At 43.0% G+C, this 18781-nt stretch overlaps 1 protein-coding gene across 6 annotated transcripts in view; it reads right to left on the reverse strand.

Moving 5' to 3' along the window:
• The window catches only part of KIAA0586 (KIAA0586 ortholog), a 138504-nt gene that overhangs the window by 5514 nt on the left and 114209 nt on the right, over positions 1-18781 (reverse strand). For 5 of the 6 annotated variants that reach the window (XM_067463072.1, XM_067463070.1, XM_067463074.1 and 2 more), the window contains exon 33: positions 9171-9236. The exons of the other annotated variant lie outside the window; for it this stretch is intronic. In XM_067463072.1, coding sequence (XP_067319173.1) covers positions 9171-9236 — 66 coding nt within the window. The remainder of the gene's footprint in view (positions 1-9170; positions 9237-18781) is intronic. 6 annotated transcript variants of the gene reach the window in all.

An 18781-nucleotide genomic window follows, 5' to 3' on the forward strand; every position in this document is an offset into this window, starting at 1 on the left:
CTCTAGAACATGGCCATATAGCCTGAAAAAACCTACCACATCCCAATCACAGAGCTGGAAGGGACTCCAAGGGCCATCTAGTCCAACCTCCTTTCTACCAAGCAGAAAGACACAATCAAAGCCCTCCAGACAGATGGCCTTCCAGCCAATGCTAAAAAGCCTCCGAACTTTATCAAGCTAAGCATACTCAGCTCCCCAAGCTGCTCTTCAAAATTTTTAGTTTTCATATTTTTCACCATTTTGATCATCCCTCTCTTTTGGGTTCCTAAAGAGATCAGGAATGGGCTCCTTCTCGCGTCCCATTCTCATCTCTACTCACCTGCTCAGCCCAAACTGCATCTCTGTTCACACTGAATTCCTTTAGAGCAGTGGTTCTCAACCTTCCTAACGCTGTAACCCCTTAATACAATTGTGGTGTGGCCCTGATAATAATGTTGTGGTGACCCCCAACCACAAAATTATTATCAGGGCTATCACATAACTGTAATTTTGCCCCTGTTATGAATCGTAATGTAAATATCTGATATGCAGGCCGTATCTTAATTCACTAGACCAAATTTAGCACAAATACCCGATACGCCCAAATTTGGATACTGGTGTGATGGTGTGGGGTATTGATTTTGTCATTTGGGAGTTGTAGTTGCTGGGATTTATAGTTCACCAACAATCAAAGAGCATTCTGAACTCCACCAACGATGGAATTGAACCAAACTTGGCACACAGGACTCCCATGACCGACAGAAAATACTGGAAGAGTTTCGTAGGCAATGACCTTGAGTTTTGGAGTTGTAGTCTCACCTACATCCAGAGAGCACTGTGGATTCATATGTTGATAGTTCTGGACCAAACTTGGTGCAGATACTCAATATGCCCAAATGAGGACACTGGTGGAGTTTGTGGAAAATAGACCTTGATATTTGGGACTTGTAGTTGCTAGGATTCTCAGCTGTGTGACGCCTCTCACAGTCAGGAAGTTCTTCCTAGTATTGGACGAGACCCCAGAGTCATCCAGGCCAATTCTATTCTGCCAGGCAGGAATACACAATCCAAACATTCTCTGCAGATGGCCATTCTTACTGATTTTGAAATGGTTCCAAAACTATTATTTGTAGTCTTTAATCTATTCTGCTACAAACCATAGAAATGTAAATTTGGGTTGCATCCTTGCGCCCGAATAGCTAGAAACCCTTTATGAAGATGATGTTTAAAATCAAATTTTCCCGGAGGACGAATGACTTATTTATATGTATATTGGGGCTTCGTCATCTAGGTTTTCTGTGGACCCAAGGGCTGCTGTAAAAATATATTAAACTATTATCCTTATCATCCTCAATTAAGGAAACTGGCACAATTCCATTAGGTTACAAGTAAAATCAACACAGAATGAGACATCCAAAAAAGATGCCAAAACCACTACAAGCCATCAAGTACTAAACCTAATTCTGTGATACTCTTACATCAATGTTTTTACAGCTGTGTTCGAGAAAACCTAGTTTTCCCTAAAGTTTTCTAGAAGGCTCCCCAAAAGGAGAATAGGAATGTTGTGAGATGAAATACCTCAGGGATGAGATGCTGAGCTCATCAACAATGTCTGGTCAGTATGGATAACAGTGAAGAAGGCAAACACCATGGCCAAGATCCCATGGGTTCAAACCGTATTGTTGTTGTTTCCATGGACCATAGCTCAAACCATTTGACTGTTTCATTTTGCATGCAGCAAGAGATCTGAGATCATGCCAGTCCTTTTGCCTCTTGGCAACATAAATGTCAGACCAAAGCCTTTTCCTGCATACATGCAAAGACATATATGTCTAGGTGTTGAGGGAGCCACTGGCCATCTGCTTGCTCCCTTCTCCAGCTCTGAGAAGGCCTACCTCACAAAGTCTCCATGGCAATGGTCTGGCAATGGTGAGGCAGCTCTCTTTGTAGTTCTTTCCTTCCTCCCTCCATTTTCCATCCAGCTTTTAAACAGAGGCTGGGTGGCCATCTGTCAGGGGTGCCCAATTCAAAGTGCTGGCATTGGCCTATAAAGGCCTAAACGGTTCTGGCCCAAGTTACCTATCCGAACGTATCTCCGCCTCTGAACCCACCAGGACTTTAAGATCTTCTGGGGAGGCCCTGCTCTCGATCCCGCCTGCATCACAGGCACGTTTGGAGGGGACGAGGGACAGGGTCTTCTCAGTGGTGGCCCCTCGGCTGTGGAACGACCTTCCCATGGACATTAGATCGGCCCCCTCGTTAATGGTGTTTTGAAGAAAACTGAAAACCTGGCTATTTGAACAGGCGTTTGGATAAACAGTGCAATGAATATAATGAATATAGGAAAACGGAATTACGGATGACGAGTTGGATCATGATTCTAGTTAAGAGATGTTAATGTGTTGTTTATTGATGTGTATTTACTTAGTATAATACGGTGTTAATTGTTTTTAAATTGTGTACGTTGTTAGCATTGAATTTTTGCTCCTGTTGTTAACCGCGTTGAGTCGCCTACGGGCTGAGAAACTGCGGTATACAAATAAAGTAAGTAAGTAAGTAAATAATAATAAATTGAATGCAATTTTCCTGCTTCTTGGCAGAATGGGGTTGGACTAGATAGCCCATGAGGTCTCTTCCAACTTTATGGAAACTATGGATATTGAGTCTGTAGATACAAGAGTTGAACTGTATACTTCATATGACTAATTGGGTCAATTTTATGTTGGAAACAGCATTCTGGTAAAAAGTAAATTAGAAAGCTGAAAGTTCATCAGTGCAAGTAGTCTGCTTTTACCACTCAAAACACTCTGTTAATACCTGTTAATTAAAAAAAAATGGTCTCCCTCTTACAAACCCTGCCTTTAAAGTGCTCTCTGTTTCTCATCTATTATAAAATCCATTTGGAAATAAAACACCTGTATGTAATAGTAGAGTTCCATGGATACTGATCTCAGGCTGCTTTGAGATTCTGGTTAATGACGGCTGACTTCCAGGCCAAGCGCCTGCTTCAAACTCTCCGAAAGCGCAATCACTCGGCTCCCAATGGCTTTTATCTGGCTTGTATTAATCGCACCCGTCGTCAGAGCTCCAGCATGTGCAAGTCAGACACTTTATAAACACAAACCCCTGGAAGCTCATGTTCTCCTGCTCTCATGCGCGCACACAGGCACGCCTCTTCTTGGCAAAGCACAAAATGCATCAAGTCCAGCAGCTTGTGGCAGAGCACAAAGAGATCCCCCATGTTATATTCCATGCATAAGAAACCCAAATTCTAAGCACGAAAAGCATATTTGCATAATTTGCCTCAAATGTATTTCAGTGGGAATAAAATTGGCATTCAAACAAAGAACAAGCTCATATTTTAGCCTGAGGTTATCAAATGCGGCTCCCAGTATATTAGTGACTCATTTAATATTTGAGCCCCTTTTTGGGAAATAAAGAAAAGAAAAAGAAAGAAATAAAAGTGGCTGAGACCAATCAGGTTTAGGAACTTGCTTTTACATGAGGACAGGCTGCAAAACGCGGCATTTTCTCAAAACAAATGATTAGGTTGTTTGGCATTTGGTGCCGTGGTCCTTTGGCTGCTTCAGTCTTTGCCACATCATTTTCAATCCAGTTTTATAGTACCCTTATAATTTTAATTAGAAAATGTTGAAAATTTCCACCACCTTGGCAGCCATCTACCCCAAAAGTCACCACTGACACTGAAATACAACACCACCTGAGATCTGCAAGTGCAGCATTTTTCTGAATGAAGTGTTGGGATCGGGACATCCGTAGGGAGAACAAGGTGCTTGTTTATAAAGCCATTGTCCTCCCAACCCTGCTATACGCCTGTGAAACGTGGACTGTCTACAGATGTCACACTTAGCTCCTGGAATGATTCCATCAGCATTGCCTCTGAAAAATCCTGCAAATCTCTTGAGAAGACAGGCGGACAAATGTCAGTGTGCTGGAAGAAGCAAAGATCACCAGCATTGAAGCGATGGTCCTTCGCCATCAACTCCGCTGGATTGGCCATGTTGTCCGGATGCCTGATCAGTGTCTCCCAAAGCAGTTACTATACTATACTTAATGTTACTTGGAAAATGCTCTGAGTCCCCCCAGGGGGATAGAGCAGTATATAAATAAATTATTATTATTATTATTATTATTATTATTATTATTATTATTATTCTCCCAACTCAAGAATGGAAAATGGTTGACAGGAAAAGGGTTTAAAGATGGACTAAAAGCCAACTTTAAAAACTGTGGCATAGATACTGAGAACTGGGATGCCCTGGCCCTTGAGTGCTCGAATAGAGGTCAGTTGTGACCAGCAGTGCTGCGGGATTTGAAGAGGCGTGAACAAAAGGAAGGCGCATCAAGCCAACCCTGACCAGGACCACCTTCTACCTGGAAACGGATGTCCTCACTGCAGAAGAAGATGTGAATCAAGAATAGGGATTCACAGCCACCTACACATCCATCACTAAGATACTACACTTAGAGGACTATCATCCTCGGACAGGAATGGATCGCCTAAGTAAGTAAATAAGTAAGTAAGAAAAATTTTCAGTATTCTCAGTTGCAAATCTGAAAGCACTGATGTTAAATCGACTTGGTGTTACCCCCCTCCAGGCTTTCATCTTTTCCCCCCTTTCCTCCCTTATCTTTTCCCCTTTTCTTTATCTTTCTTCTTTCCCTCCTTTTTCTTTCTTATCCTCTCCTTTCCTTCCTTCCTTCCTTCCTTCCTTCCTTCCTTCCTTCCTTCCTTCCTTCCTTCCCCAAATCTACTTCACAATGTTTTCATAGCAAGGTGGCTCTTTGTGGCTCTTCCCTTCCTCCCTCACTTGCCCTTATACATATGTCACCTTTCTTTCCCAGTGACATCACACAAACAAGGCCACTTCACCTAGTAACAGTCAATCCAGTAACATCACAAAGGACCACTTCACCTAGCAACAGCCTTTGGGGTACACACAGAGATTAAAGTGTGATGATAACAACAACAAGAATAGCATCACTGCCCTTTCCAGCTGGGGTCTTACATTCGTTGACCAGGAAGACAAGATTCCTGAGTTCCATACTCCATTCAACTTACCCCATGGGATTTTCCCTTCTCACATTCTCCAGAAACACGTGATATGTATTACAGATTTTTAAGAAAAATCTTATCTGGCCAGCCCCAAACCAGTACATTGCATTCTCTTAAAGATCGCCCATGTTGTGTATCTTTGGATATCCCCGGCCCCACACATGTTTGGAGATAAATAAAGGAAAAGAGGAAATCAAGACGCCTCTTTTACAAGTTTGCAACCCAATCCAAAGATAAAATTGTTCAATTCGACAGAAAGAACACCTGGGAAAACATCCCTTGTGCAGAATTTCTCTTCCATTAAGAGCAGGGCCGAGACAAGGGGCTTGTTTCTTCTGCTGCCAGATTCAGGCTGCTTTGCTTTGCCGAATGCTGACTTCAAAGTATTCGGGGCTGTCATGTCCCAGCGCCTTAGTGCCCCCCAATGGCACCGTCTTAAGCCTGATCCTCAGAGCTTTGAACACACACCTGCAACCCTCTAATTCAACTTTTTAACATGTTTCCAGCAGGGAAGTAACAACTCTCCCTCTTTTTTCCGCTCTTTCCTAAGTCATCATCCCTCTACTCCACTTCTTTGTTCTCCACCCCCCCTTCTTCTTGCCTTGAGCTGCAACGCATCTGGATCTTATTTACAAATGCAATTCTCTGGCAAAACACAGATCCCATGGCTAGCTATGCTCAGACAGGGCTCAATGCAAAGGAATATATTTGCATGTGAACAAGACAGCCAACTGAAAACATACATGCTTACGTTGCGGGGTGCTATATATGCCGGGGAGAAATGCTACTACTGTCCCTGCTCAGAAACCTGCCTGGGGGGAAAGGAAGTCTGCTGCATAAATGACAAGCAAGATGGGAAAGGAGAGAAAGAATCGCATTCAAACAGAGGTTAGGTGGGCATCTCTCAGACAAGGCTTGTTGTGCATTCCTGATTTGCAACTTTGAAAACCTCCAGAGAATGATGTCAGAAATATTAAAAAAATAACTAGATATTTTTAATTACAAAAACGTTTTAATTACGTTTTAATTACAAAAACGGTCAAGCACTGAAAGGGTTAAATGGATGCAATAACTCAGCAAAAGTTGAAGTTCAATATAAGCAGGTGTGCCTGTAGCTCATTAGTCCTCAGTCTGTGAGAGGTCTCTGTGGGAGAAGGGCCTCAGTGTGTTAGTAGGCCTCAGTATGAGTTCACCTCAGTGTGAGTTCACCTCAGTGTGAGAAAGTGTCAGTCTGAGATAGGTCTGGTGTGTGAAAAGCTTCGGTGAAAGAAGTCCCAGGTTGAACGCCATCGTGTGTAAAGCTTCAGTGTGAAGGCTCCTATGTGTAAAAAGCTGTGTGAGAAGAGGCTCTGTGAGAGTGAAGCTGTTTATCTGCATGAGAAAAAAGCCCAACGTGGAAGCAAAGAAGGAAGTATAAAGAATTTTACTTGTGTTACGGAAACCTTGCTCTTGTAAATAATGCAACCATATGATTTTGATATAACGAAAAGCCTCCAAGGAAGAGATAACATTGGTCTGTGTGTTTTTTGTTCTTTTTACCACTTTTGGCTTCTGGTCGCTTCTGGAAGCCAAAAGTGGTAAAAAGAACAACCTGGGGATCACAACCACACACAGTGAAGACATCTGCCCTTGCGCTGTGCTACTCTGCTGCTGAGTATGCATGCCCAGTGTGGACCACATCTCACCACACTAAAACAGTAGATGTGGCTCTTAATGAAACATGCTGCATCATCACGTGGTGTCTGCGCCCTATACCACTGGAGAAATTACACTGTTTAGCCGGTATTGCACCACCTGACATTCGCCGGGAAGTAGCAGCCAATAGTGAAAGGACCAAGGCAGGGACATCTCCAGTTCATCCCCTGTTAGGATATCAGCCAGCACGTCAACGACTTAAGAAAGAAATAGTTTTCTAAGATCTACAGAGACACTTGATGGGACACCTCAGCAAGCGAGAGTCCAAAAGTGGCAGGTTCAAACCCAGAACCTCAATCAATGGCTGATACCAAATGAGAGACTCCCCCCTGGGCACACAAGAAACTGGGCGACTTGGAAGGCATTAAACAGACTGCGTTCTGGCACCACGAGATGCAGAGCCAACCTTAAGAAATGGGGCTACAAAGTGGAATCCACGACATGCGGGTGTGGAGAAGAGCAAACTACAGACCACCTGCTGCAATGCAACCTGAGCCCTGCCACATGCACAATGGAGGACCTTCTTAAAGCAACACCAGAGGCACTCCAAGTGGCCAGATACTGGTCAAAGGACATTTAATCAACTACCAAGCTTGCAAACTTTGTGTTTTGTTTGTTTGTTAAAAAATGCAATACAACTGTGGTTTGCTCCTGACACGATAAATAAAATAAATACCACTTTTGGCTATTGGTGCTGAGTCATGGGGCTGCTAATAAGTTACTCTGATGTGCATTTACAAGGAGGGTCTTTTGTTAATAAGTCCACTCGCCCAACAAATGAGACTCCACCTCACTCTGGAGCATAAGCGTATTCCACTGCCAAACAGCTCCTACCATCAGAAAAATTTTCCCTAAAGTTTAGGTGAAATCTCTTTTTCCAGAAGCAACTAAGCAACAAGAGCAAACGAGCTACACATTAACGCCAGCACCAAATCTGTAAGCCTGGAAGGGGCCTCTTGCTGACTCAAAGTTTTCCCTAATGTTTACGTGGAATCGTTTTTCTTTGAATAAGAACCTGATTTTCCATGTCCCCGTCTCATAAGCAGCAGAAGACAAGCTGGCTCCACCTTCAAAATGGCATCCTTTCACATATTTAAATATGGATATCATTTCACCTCTTAACCTTTGGTTAAATATATCAAACTCCCTCAGCCACTCCTCATGGGGATTCATGGTTTCCAGATCTTTGATCATTTGTAGTCACACTCTAGTTTGCCAGATATCCTTTTCATGGTGCCCAGAACTGGACACAATATTCTAGGTGAGGTTTTACCAAAAGTATGGATGGATAGAGATGTAGTCTTGTTTTGGGGATTACAAATAGTTTCATACATTTACTCAAGCAATTTCAATTTGAAAAGTGAGCTGGAAACCAGGGCTGGACATGACCCAACTTTTCTAGGGACTCAAGAACACCAAATGAAACTACTAAGACATCTTGAAAGGACATTGTCATGCAAAGCACATGAAAAGGAATCAATCTGAGGAATTACAAAGAAATGGACGAGAATTGGCGAGACTCATTTTCTCCCAAAAGACACCATCTTACCTAATAGCTATTACCACTTAGGTAAAATAGCTACCTGTCTCTTTCGTAGCAGAGATGGATCCAGGTACTCCTGGTGTGTTAATGCTCCTTGGAGCAAGTCTTTGAGTCCCTTGACCCCAAGCAGGAGGAGACATTATCCCCATTTTCTATAGATTCAGCTTCAACTTTTTCAGAGTCAGATGAGATTAGCCTTGCTCACTGATCTAGACCTCCAGAGAAGCTAGAGAGTCCACTTAAGCCTATTAGTAAATTCATCACTGACTTGTTTAGTCTCTCTTCTTAAGCTAGTGATGGATTGTATTGTCCAAGTTGAATTCCCAACCTGTCACCTCCAATGTCTCTAATTTAGAATCCATTCTTGGCAATTAAATAATAAAAATGGGGCCTAAGAACATCAGATCAGGACAACAGGGTTTTAAAGATAATGCATCACCTAATAAAATTACAAATGTTCAATGTATTGTTGAAGGCTTTCATGGCTGGAATCACTGGGTTGTTGTAAGTTTTTCACAGGCTATATGGCCATGTTCTAGAGGCATTCTCTCCTGATGTTTCGCCTGCATCTATGGCAAGCATCCTCAGAGGTTGTGAGGAGGATGCTTGCCATAGATGCGGGCGAAACGTCAGGAGAGAATGCCTCTAGAACAGTGGTTCTCAACCTGGGGTCCCCAGATGTTTTTGGCCTCCAACTCCCAGAAATCCCAGCCACTTCACCAGCTGTTAGGATTTCTGGGAGTTGGAGGCCAAAAATATCTGGCGACCCCAAGTTGAGAACCACTGCTCTAGAACACGGTCATATAGCCCCCAAAAAAACCTACAACGACCCATTACAAATGTTAATTACAGGTAACAGCTGCATGCAAAACTTACCTGAGACTAATGATGTAAAATATCCACTGGGTTCAACCTGAGCCTGAGTCACACTTCTTGGAAATTCTGTACAAGAGGAGAACAAGGCATTTGGTTTGTAACGATCTTTGTAAGAAGAAAGGAAATAGAAACATCACGAAAGGACAAAGTGTGCTATCAACACTATGCTAAGAAGCTAGAAAACTGGATTGAAGTCCCTCAGCTACTTGGGTTTAGCTCTCATGGAGATGTTGGACCTGTGTCTTGACCATGCCCCACCACATCGGAGGTGGAAACATGTGTGACTGAGTGCAGCTATATATTTCTTGCACAGCTACACTGAATCCTCCTTGGGATTGAGGAACATCCAGTCGTGAACCCCATCCCTGTAATGTTATGTGGTGACTTAGAGCCAGATAAAGAAGTCATAGAAGAATCCACAAGCTATCCAGTTTAACGCCATTTTGCCATGCAGGAATGCACAGTGAAAGCATTCCCCAAAGATAGCCATTGATCCTCTATTTATAAATGTTCAGAGAATGAGACCCAACAACACTTTGAAGCAACAGAGAATGGTTCTCTTAGTACAGTGGTTCTCAACCCTTGGGTCCCCAGATGTTTTGGCCTGTAACTCAAAAAATCCTAACAGCTGGTAAACTGGCTGGGATTTCTGGGAATTGTAGGTCAAAACACCTGGGGACTCACAGGTTGAGAACCACTGCCTTAGCATCAAAATGATGCATCTTGCCTGTTTTGATGTTTAGAACTGTAGAGAGATTGCCTGCCACTAACTTGAGTGAAAATAGCAAAGCATGCAGCATGCCTGAATGAATGCTTCCTTGGATAATATATACTCATTTATTTATTTACAGTATTTATATTCCGCCCTTCTAACCCTGCAGGGGACTCAGGGCAGATCACAACACACATATAAATGGCAAACATTCAATGCCATAAACACACAACATATATAGATGACACACAGAGGTGATGTAACTTTCCAGCTTCTTAAGGGTATGCTTTGAATTCTGGCCACCAGGGGAGCTATCGCTTCACCATCCACTTGTGATACTGATGGAGTACTTCCTCATTCTTTGCATGCTGCTGGAGATTTTTCTGGTGTCATAAATTAGTTAAATTAGCCTCCCCGCATAAGCGATACCTAAATTTCCTACTTGAGAGATGCAACTGTCTTTCGGGCTGCAAAGGTAGACAGCAAACTAGGCAAACGGCCGGGAGCTTACTCCGACCCGGACTGGCTTCAAACTGATAACTTTTCGGTCAATAGTGATTTTAATGCAGGTGATTCCCAACCAGCTGCGCCATAACCCAGTCCACCTGGGACCTAAGACCTTTCTATGGGCCAGACAAACCTGGACTCAAAGAACATAGACTCTAATTGGAAACTCTACATCTGCTGTAGCATGTGTACTCAACAAGGACAGTTCAACCTTTGGTTTACTATGCAAAAGCTCCTAATTACAGCCGTATAATATAGTAATTATTTCCAGGAATCTCCCAAAAATGCATGGAGGAAATGGACATTCCTAGTACTCACAATGGCCTACTTTTCTCTTCCAAGGGAAACAGGGGCCATGGCTGTAATCATGGAAAGAATGGTTTCCCAAGGTCATCATTAATATTTTTTTTAAACCAACCCATTTTCCCTTTTATTTCCCTGCAAAAGCAAGGTCTTGCAAATGACGCACCCATGGGATGTTCAGCCCCTGCTTTGCCTCCACAGCTGCAAGGCAGCCATCGGACCCACCCATCCCAAGCCCCATGAAAACGGTTGAACCAGTGTGGGCTGCTTGGCAAAAATCAGTCTATTTCAACCCATGAATTTTAAATTTAATTTCTATGACAATCGTATTTTAATACATGCATTTTATATACATGTGTTTTATTTAATGCATTTCATTGTATGTATTTTATGTTGATGTGTTGTTAACCAATGCACTGTATATTATTATTATTATTATTATTATTATTATTATTATTATTCAGTTCTTGTGGGATTTTTCGGGCTATATGGCCATGTTCTAGAGGCATTTCTCCTGACGTTTCGCCTGCATCTATGGCAAGCATCCTCAGAGGTGAGGTCTGCTGGGACTGGGAAAAAAGGGTTTTTATATCTGTGGACTGACCAGGGTGAGACAGAAGGCTTTTGTAAGTTGGGCTAGGTGTGAATCTTTTCAACTGACCACCTTGATTAGCATACAATGGGCTGACTGTGCCTGGAGCAAACTCTTAATGAAAGGTGCTTGGATGTCCCTGCCTGTTTTTCTCTCTGCTGTTTTAATTTTAGAATTTTTTTTTAATACTGGTAGCCAGATTTTGTTCATTTTCATGGTTTCTTCCTTTCTGTTGAAATTGTCCACATGTTTGTGGATTTCAATGGCTTCTCTGTGTAGTCTGACATGGTGGTTGTGAGAGTGGTCCAGCATTTTTGTGTTCTCAAATAATATGCTGTGTCCAGGTTGGTTCATCAGGTGCTCTGCTATGGCTGACTTCTCTGGTTGAAGTAGTCTGCAGTGCCTTTCATGTTCCTGGATTCTTGTTTGGGCGCTGCGTTTGGTGGTCCCTATGTAGACTTGTCCACAGCTGCATGGGATACGGTAGACTCCTGCAGAGGTGAGAGGATCCCTCTTGTCCTTTGCTGAACGTAGCATTTGTTGGATTTTCTTGGTGGGTTTGTAGATTGTTTGTATGTTGTGTTTCCTCATCAGCTTCCCTATGCGATCAGTGGTTCCCTTGATGTATGGCAGGAACACTTTTCCTCTGGGTGGATCTTCATCTTTACTCTTGTGGCTTGTTCTTGGTCTTGCAGCTCTTCTGATGTATGTGGGGGAGTATCCATTGGCCTGTAGAGCCCAGTTGAGGTGGTTCAGTTCATCTTGGAGGAGGTGGGGTTCACAGATTCTTTTTGCACGGTCTGCCAAGGCTTTAATGGTGCTTCTTTTTTGACTTGGGTGATGGTTGGAGTTTTTATGTAGATATCTATCTGTGTGTGTGGGTTTTCTGTAAACGGTGTGACCCAATTGTTGATCTGGTTTGCGGATGACTAGGACATCTAGAAAAGGCAATCTTCCTTCCTTTTCTTTTTCCATAGTGAACTGGATGTTAGGGTGGATGCTGTTAAGATGTTCCAGGAACCTGTTGAGTTCTTCTTCTCCATGGCTCCAAATGGTGAAAGTGTCATCCACATATCTGAACCATATAGTGGGCTTTTTGGTTGCTGTTTCAAGAGCTTGTTTTTCAAATTGTTCCATGTAGAAGTTAGCTATGACTGGGCTGAGAGGGCTCCCCATAGCTACTCCATCTTTCTGTTCGTAGAATTCATTGTCCCACTGAAAATAGCTGGTGGTGAGGCAATGGTGAAACAGTGCCGTGATGTCTTCTGGGAACCTCTGGTTGATGAGTGCCATGGTGTCTGCAACTGGGACCATGGTAAATAGAGACACCACATCGAAGCTGATCAGTATGTCATTTGTATTTAGCTTGAGATTGCTGATTTTTTCAATGAAGTGGGCTGAGTCCTTGATGTAGTGTGTTGTGAGCCCAATGTGGCTTTGTAACTGTGCAGCAAGAAATTTGGCTAAGTCATATGTGGGAGACCCAATGGCACTCACGATTGGTCTGAGTGGGGTGGAGTCCTTATGGATTTTGGGGAGTCCATAAAGCCTGGGTGGAAGGGCTTCCGATTTACATAGCTGCTGTCGTATGTCGAAGTTGACTGAGGAGTTTTTAATTAGAGTGTTGGTTTTTCTGGTTATTTTAGAAGTTGGGTCTTGCTTAAGTTTTCTGTATATAGTAGGGTCCAGGAGTTTTTTGATCTTCTCCTTGTATTGCTCTGTATGCATGATGACTGTGGCATTCCCCTTGTCTGCTGGCAGAATGAGGATATCAGGATCTGAATTTAGGTCTCTAATGGCTTCTCTTTCCTTCCTAGTAATGTTACTGGAGGGGAGTTTTGCCTTTTTCAGGATCCTTGCTGCTTCCGCTCGTACTTCTTCTGCTTCCTCCTCTGGGAGGCGGTAAATTGCTGATTCGACATTGGCAATGATGTTTTCTACTGGGCAGGAGGTGGCGGTTACCAGGAGGTGGCGGTTACAGCAAAGTTTCCTCCTTTCGCTAGTATGGATACTTGGTCTTCAGAGAGTTGTCTGTCTGTCAGGTTGATGATGGTCCGTGATGTATCCAGTTCTGGTTTCGGCTGTTGCTTTTGTCGTTTGTGGAATTTTTGTTTTTGTCTGTTGGTGTGGACAACCATGTTTTTCTCCATTTTCCTGTAAGTGAGATTGTCTATTTTGTCCCAGTCCTGGGAATTCATCTTCTGGCTGATATTGATATGGAGATGCAGCAGTTCCTTGTCTGTGTTTGCGAGTTCTTTGCGGATGGTGTGGATTCTCTCTCTTAAGAGGTTGCGTTCCAGGCGGTCATAGATCCGGTGAGCCTGTGGTGTTTTGAAAGTCCTTTTGGCTGCGAGGAATTGTGGGATGGTATCTGTGTCTCTGCAGCGTAGAAGGAAAGTCAGGGAGCACAGTAGATGTGCTTTCCTGGTCCTTAGTTTCTCCAATTTCCGTGTGTCTTGGAACAGTTTCTCCCCGTAGAGATGTTCAATGTATTGTCGAAGGCTTTCATGGCCGGAATCACTCAGTTCTTGTGGGTTTTTTCGGGCTATATGGCCATGTTCTAGAGGCATTTCTCCTGACATTTCGCCTGCATCTATGGCAAGCATCCTCAGAGGGTGAGGTCTGCTGGAGCTGGGAAAAAAGGGTTTTTATATCTGTGGACTGACCAGGGTGAGACAAAAGGCTTTTGTAAGTTGGGCTAGGTGTGAATCTTTTCAACTGACCACCTTGATTAGCATACAATGGGCTGACTGTGCCTGGAGCAAACTCTTAATGAAAGAGTTTGAAACTCTTAATTATTATTATTATTATTATTATCATTGTTGTTGTTGTTATTATTAGAAACCCAACAAGATAAGTCCACAGCAGACACTCTGATGGCTGTTGAATTGGATCACACATCAGACACTTCCCAAGTGTCTAGGACTGTGTGATGTATTGGCGAATAATGTGTACAGATCCCAGTAAGGTGGCCTTCTGCAGCTAACAGATGGTAATTTTGTCAGCACCGATTGTGTTTAAGTGGAGGCCAAGGTCTTTAGGCACTGCAACCAGTGTGCCAATCACCACTGGGACCACCTTTACTGGTTTGTGCCAGTCTTTGCAGTTCAATCTTTAAATCCTCATATTGTGTCAGCTTTTCCAGTTGTTTCTCTGCAATCCTGCTGTTGCCTGGGATTGCGACATTGACGATCCACACCACATCATCATCATCATCATCATCATCATCATCATCATCATCCCACAAAGCTATGCCATTTTCTAACTACTTCATAAGGAAAAATAAAATTGCCGCACACAGTCATTTTCATTTTAAGTGCAGTGTTAAAGCAAGTACTGTTATTTCTCTGGCTCTATTACTAGCTCTATTAGTGATTAGTGATATGGGATAGCTACTTTTTGTTCCTAAGCAATTCAAAATCACTGAACAACAACAGCAACATCATATCATCATAATCATATCTTCCCATCTCTCTTTATGGATGGAGCAAGATGGTGGACAAAAAATTAGAAGATACATCACCTAAAAAAAATCATAACAACAATTAAAGATACATACTGTGAAAATGCCACAACATAAGACAAGAGAGCATGCGCATTAAAAATAATAAACTCATAATTTAAAAACTCATAATTTACAAATCATCGGGATAGGTCTGCCAGAACATATAGGGCCGTGGTGGCAAAATGGGTTAAACCCTTGTGCTGTTAAACTGCTGACCTGAAGGTTGGCAGTTCAAATCTGCGGGTCACGGTGAGCTTCTCCTGTTAGTCTTAGCTCCTGCCAACTTAGCAGTTTGAAAACATGCAAATGTGAGTAGATCAATAGGTACCGCCTCAGCGGGAAGGCAAACAGGCACTCCAAGCAATCATGCAGTCCACACGACAAGGAGGTGTCTGCAGACAATGCAGGCTCCTCGGCTTGGAAATGGAGATGAACACCTCCCCCAGAGCCGGAGTTGATTTTGAGGAACAAACTGAGAGATGAAAGCAAGGTGGTACCATGTAGATCAGGCACAACAAGGGGGAAAGTAGGGGTCCTCGAGAGAGAATCCAGTGACCTTTACAAAGCTTATAATGCTGGAGAACATGGTGCAACTATACCAGGAGGAAAGATCAGCAAGATAACAGGGAACCAAGAAATGTCCCAGAAGTATATATCAACAACAACACCACTATCACCACAAGATACCTGAAACCTGAAGAAGCTTACAATTTGAAATAATGAAAGATGGGAAACACCCCCAAAATGGTGCTAAGGACATTGTAAAATGATGGCTCTAGGAGACATATCCTCTTGTAGCTACATTTTCATCCCAAGCCTTCTGCAAGGACCTCAGAGGCTTTAAATAGTTCCCTTCCCCCTCTGAATGCCTTCAACCACCCTGTGAAATAAATTAGCTTGAGTATTATTGATTGGTCCAAATCCTAGAGCTTGGGAATGTTACTTTTTGGGATGTCCCAACGCCCAGATCCTCTAACAATCATGACCCCAAGACACTTGGGAGTTATTTCATTGGCCAAGGCCACCCAGACTCCCATAGTTACATCATGTCTTCCTGCCAAACAAGACCAAACTACAGAAATTATTAGTTCATTATTTGTTGACTAAGTCACTAGGCACTCATTTTCACATCAGCTTCTGGGTCACTGTGGTTTGGCGGACACCAATCAATCTTGGGGAGATTCAATAAACTTCAAATCCCAATAGTCCTGTCCATCGAATGCTTCATGAAAATTATTTCTACATCTAATGGTGTGTTCTCTATCTCTGAAGAGCTCTTGCCCCATGACTTCAATAAAATTTTTTTCCTTAAGTGCCTAAAAGATGGTTTTTCAAGAAACAAAAACAGTGGCAGAAAGTCGTCTTGGAATTTACACGCAAGACCGAGGCGCATTTATGATAATGTGAAGAATTTAATGGTGTGAAAAGGTCCGCACCTCCTCTGCTTTTACATCAGATTGCTCAGAGACCGTCTACTGGGCTGAGCGCCAGCACTTTCAAAATTACTCACAAGCATCTGGGACAATGCTGGAAAGAAGTGTCAATAAGTGAGAAGTTTTCAATTCTCCTTCACGGATCATGCCGCACTGCTGCAAAGGAGGAGGGGAGGACTGCTACCAAAACAACGGGCTTTGCTTAGGGTTTAACCATTTAGGTACAGTAAGCAGGGTATTAAGGAGAGACAGAAGTGATGTTCTTCAACCTGTACAGTCCACATTAAATGCTACATAATAGATTTATGTAAATGTACAAAACAGTCACTAGGTAATGCCCAGAGTGGAACAAATCTCACCACGTGGATGTGGCTCTTAATGAAACATGCTGCATTATCACAGGGTGTCTGCGTCCTACGCCGTTGGAGAAATGACACTGTTTAGCCGGTATTGCACCACCTGACATCCGCCGGGAAGTAGCAACCAATAGGGAAAGGACCATGTCCACTCCCTGTTTGGATATCATCCAGTGCTCCAACGACTTAAATCAAGAAATAGTTTTCTAAGATCTATAGAGACACTCGCTGGAACGCCTCAGCAAGCAAGAGTCCAGAAGTGGCAGGCTAATACCCAGAACATCAATCAATCCTATGGAAGATAGTGGACATTTTAGAAGGCACCAAGTTGAAGGAAGACTGGGGCGAAGATGTTCAACCAATAAGCAAGAAAAGGCCATAGCATCCTCTCAAACCAACTGGCAACACAATGCATTTGCTGCATGCTCTTCTTCTTTTGCACTTTCTATGGAATACTCAACTGTTCCAGGAAGGAGAAGGTCAATCAATACCAAAGAGCAATCCAATAGAGCTTTGATCTCTCTCCACTAATCCTCAAACTTCAGAATAATTTGACAATATGAAACTGCTGGAAGAGGTCATCCGGAGATTTGGAGTACAGTGCCACCTGTATGCATCTAATGCCAAGGAAGCTGTCCTGACCCTAAACCAGTGCCTGTCATCAGTAATGGACTGGATGAAAGAAAACAAATTGAAACTTAACCCAGACAAGACAGAGATACTCCTGGAAAGCCAATGAGAAAATAAGGATCCAGCCTGAGCTAGATAGGGTCACATTCTCCCTGAAGACACAGGTCCGCAGTTGGGGATCCTCCTGAACTCAGCACTAAACCTGGAGGCCCAGGTATCTGTGGTGGCTTGGAGAGCCTTTGCACAATTAAAACGTGTGCACCAACTACGCCCATTCCTTGAGGAGCCGGTCTGAGTCCCTCTACAGAGGTTGAGAAGATTGGGATATAAACTTTTTAAATAAATAAATAAATAAATAAGCTACATCTGGCCACAGTGATCCATGCCATGGGAATGAGAGAGTGGGGCTTCCTTCTGGGTGGCTGCCCCTCAATTCTGGAATTCCTTCTTCCTGGGGAAGCCAAAATGGCCCCTCCTTGCTGTCCTTCTGATGGCAGGCTAAAACCTTTTTACTCAAGCAGATATTTAAATATGAATGTATTTAAGAACTAATTAGGGGATGATATGGTTTTAAACTTTGAATATGTTTTGATGGTTTTTAACAAAATTTTTTAATGCTGTTTGTGTTTAATTCTATTTTAATGTTTGTATTTTCATAGAATCATAGAGTTGGAAGAGACCTTGTGGGCCATCCAGTCCAACCTCAATCTGGCAAGAAGCTGGAAAATTGCATTCAAAGCACCCCCGACAGATGGCCATCCAGCCTCTTTTTAAAAGTCTCCAAAGAAGGTCCTCCACCACACTCTGGGGCAAAGAGTTCCACTGCTGAACAGCTCTCTCAGTCAGCAAGTTCTTCCAAATGTTCAGATGGAATCTCCTTCCTTGTAGTTCGAAGCCATTGTTCCGTGTCCTAGTCTCCAAGGCAGCAGAAAACAAGCTTGCTCTTTCCTCCCTATGACTTCCTCTCACGTGTTTATACATGGCTATCATGTTGCCTCTAAGCCTTCTCTTCTTCAGGCTAAACATGCCCAGCTCTTTAAGCCGCTCCTCATAGGGCTTGATCATTTTATACCCTTGATCCTCTGGACACATTCCAGCTTGTCAATATCTCTCTTCAATTGTGGTCTAACCAAACCGGAATAGAGGGGCATTATTTATTTATTGATTTATTTAAAAGTTTTGTATACCGACCTTCTCACCTCTTTGAGGGACTCAGACCGGTTTCCAACCATAAAATCACATACAGTCAGTAAAACAACGTAATTCATATTACAATAACACATTAAAACAGCAAATATATTCAAAACTACAATGGTCAGTCATCATACTAAAATCGATTGTACATCATCTTTGATCCATATCTCAGGGTGTTGACTCACTCATCGAATGCCTGTCTCCATAACCATGTCTTCACCTGTTTCCTGAATGTCAGGATAGATGGGGCGGTTCTGATCTCCAGTGGCAGAGAGTTCTAGAGGGAGAGAGTTCCACCGAGAAGGCCCTGTCCCTTGTCCCCACCAGACGCGCTTGTGAGGGGTAGCTTGTGAGGGGTAGCATGACTTCCCTGGATCTA

The sequence above is a fragment of the Anolis sagrei genome, chromosome 1, assembly GCF_037176765.1.
Source record: "Anolis sagrei isolate rAnoSag1 chromosome 1, rAnoSag1.mat, whole genome shotgun sequence".
Lineage (NCBI taxonomy): Eukaryota > Metazoa > Chordata > Lepidosauria > Squamata > Dactyloidae > Anolis > Anolis sagrei.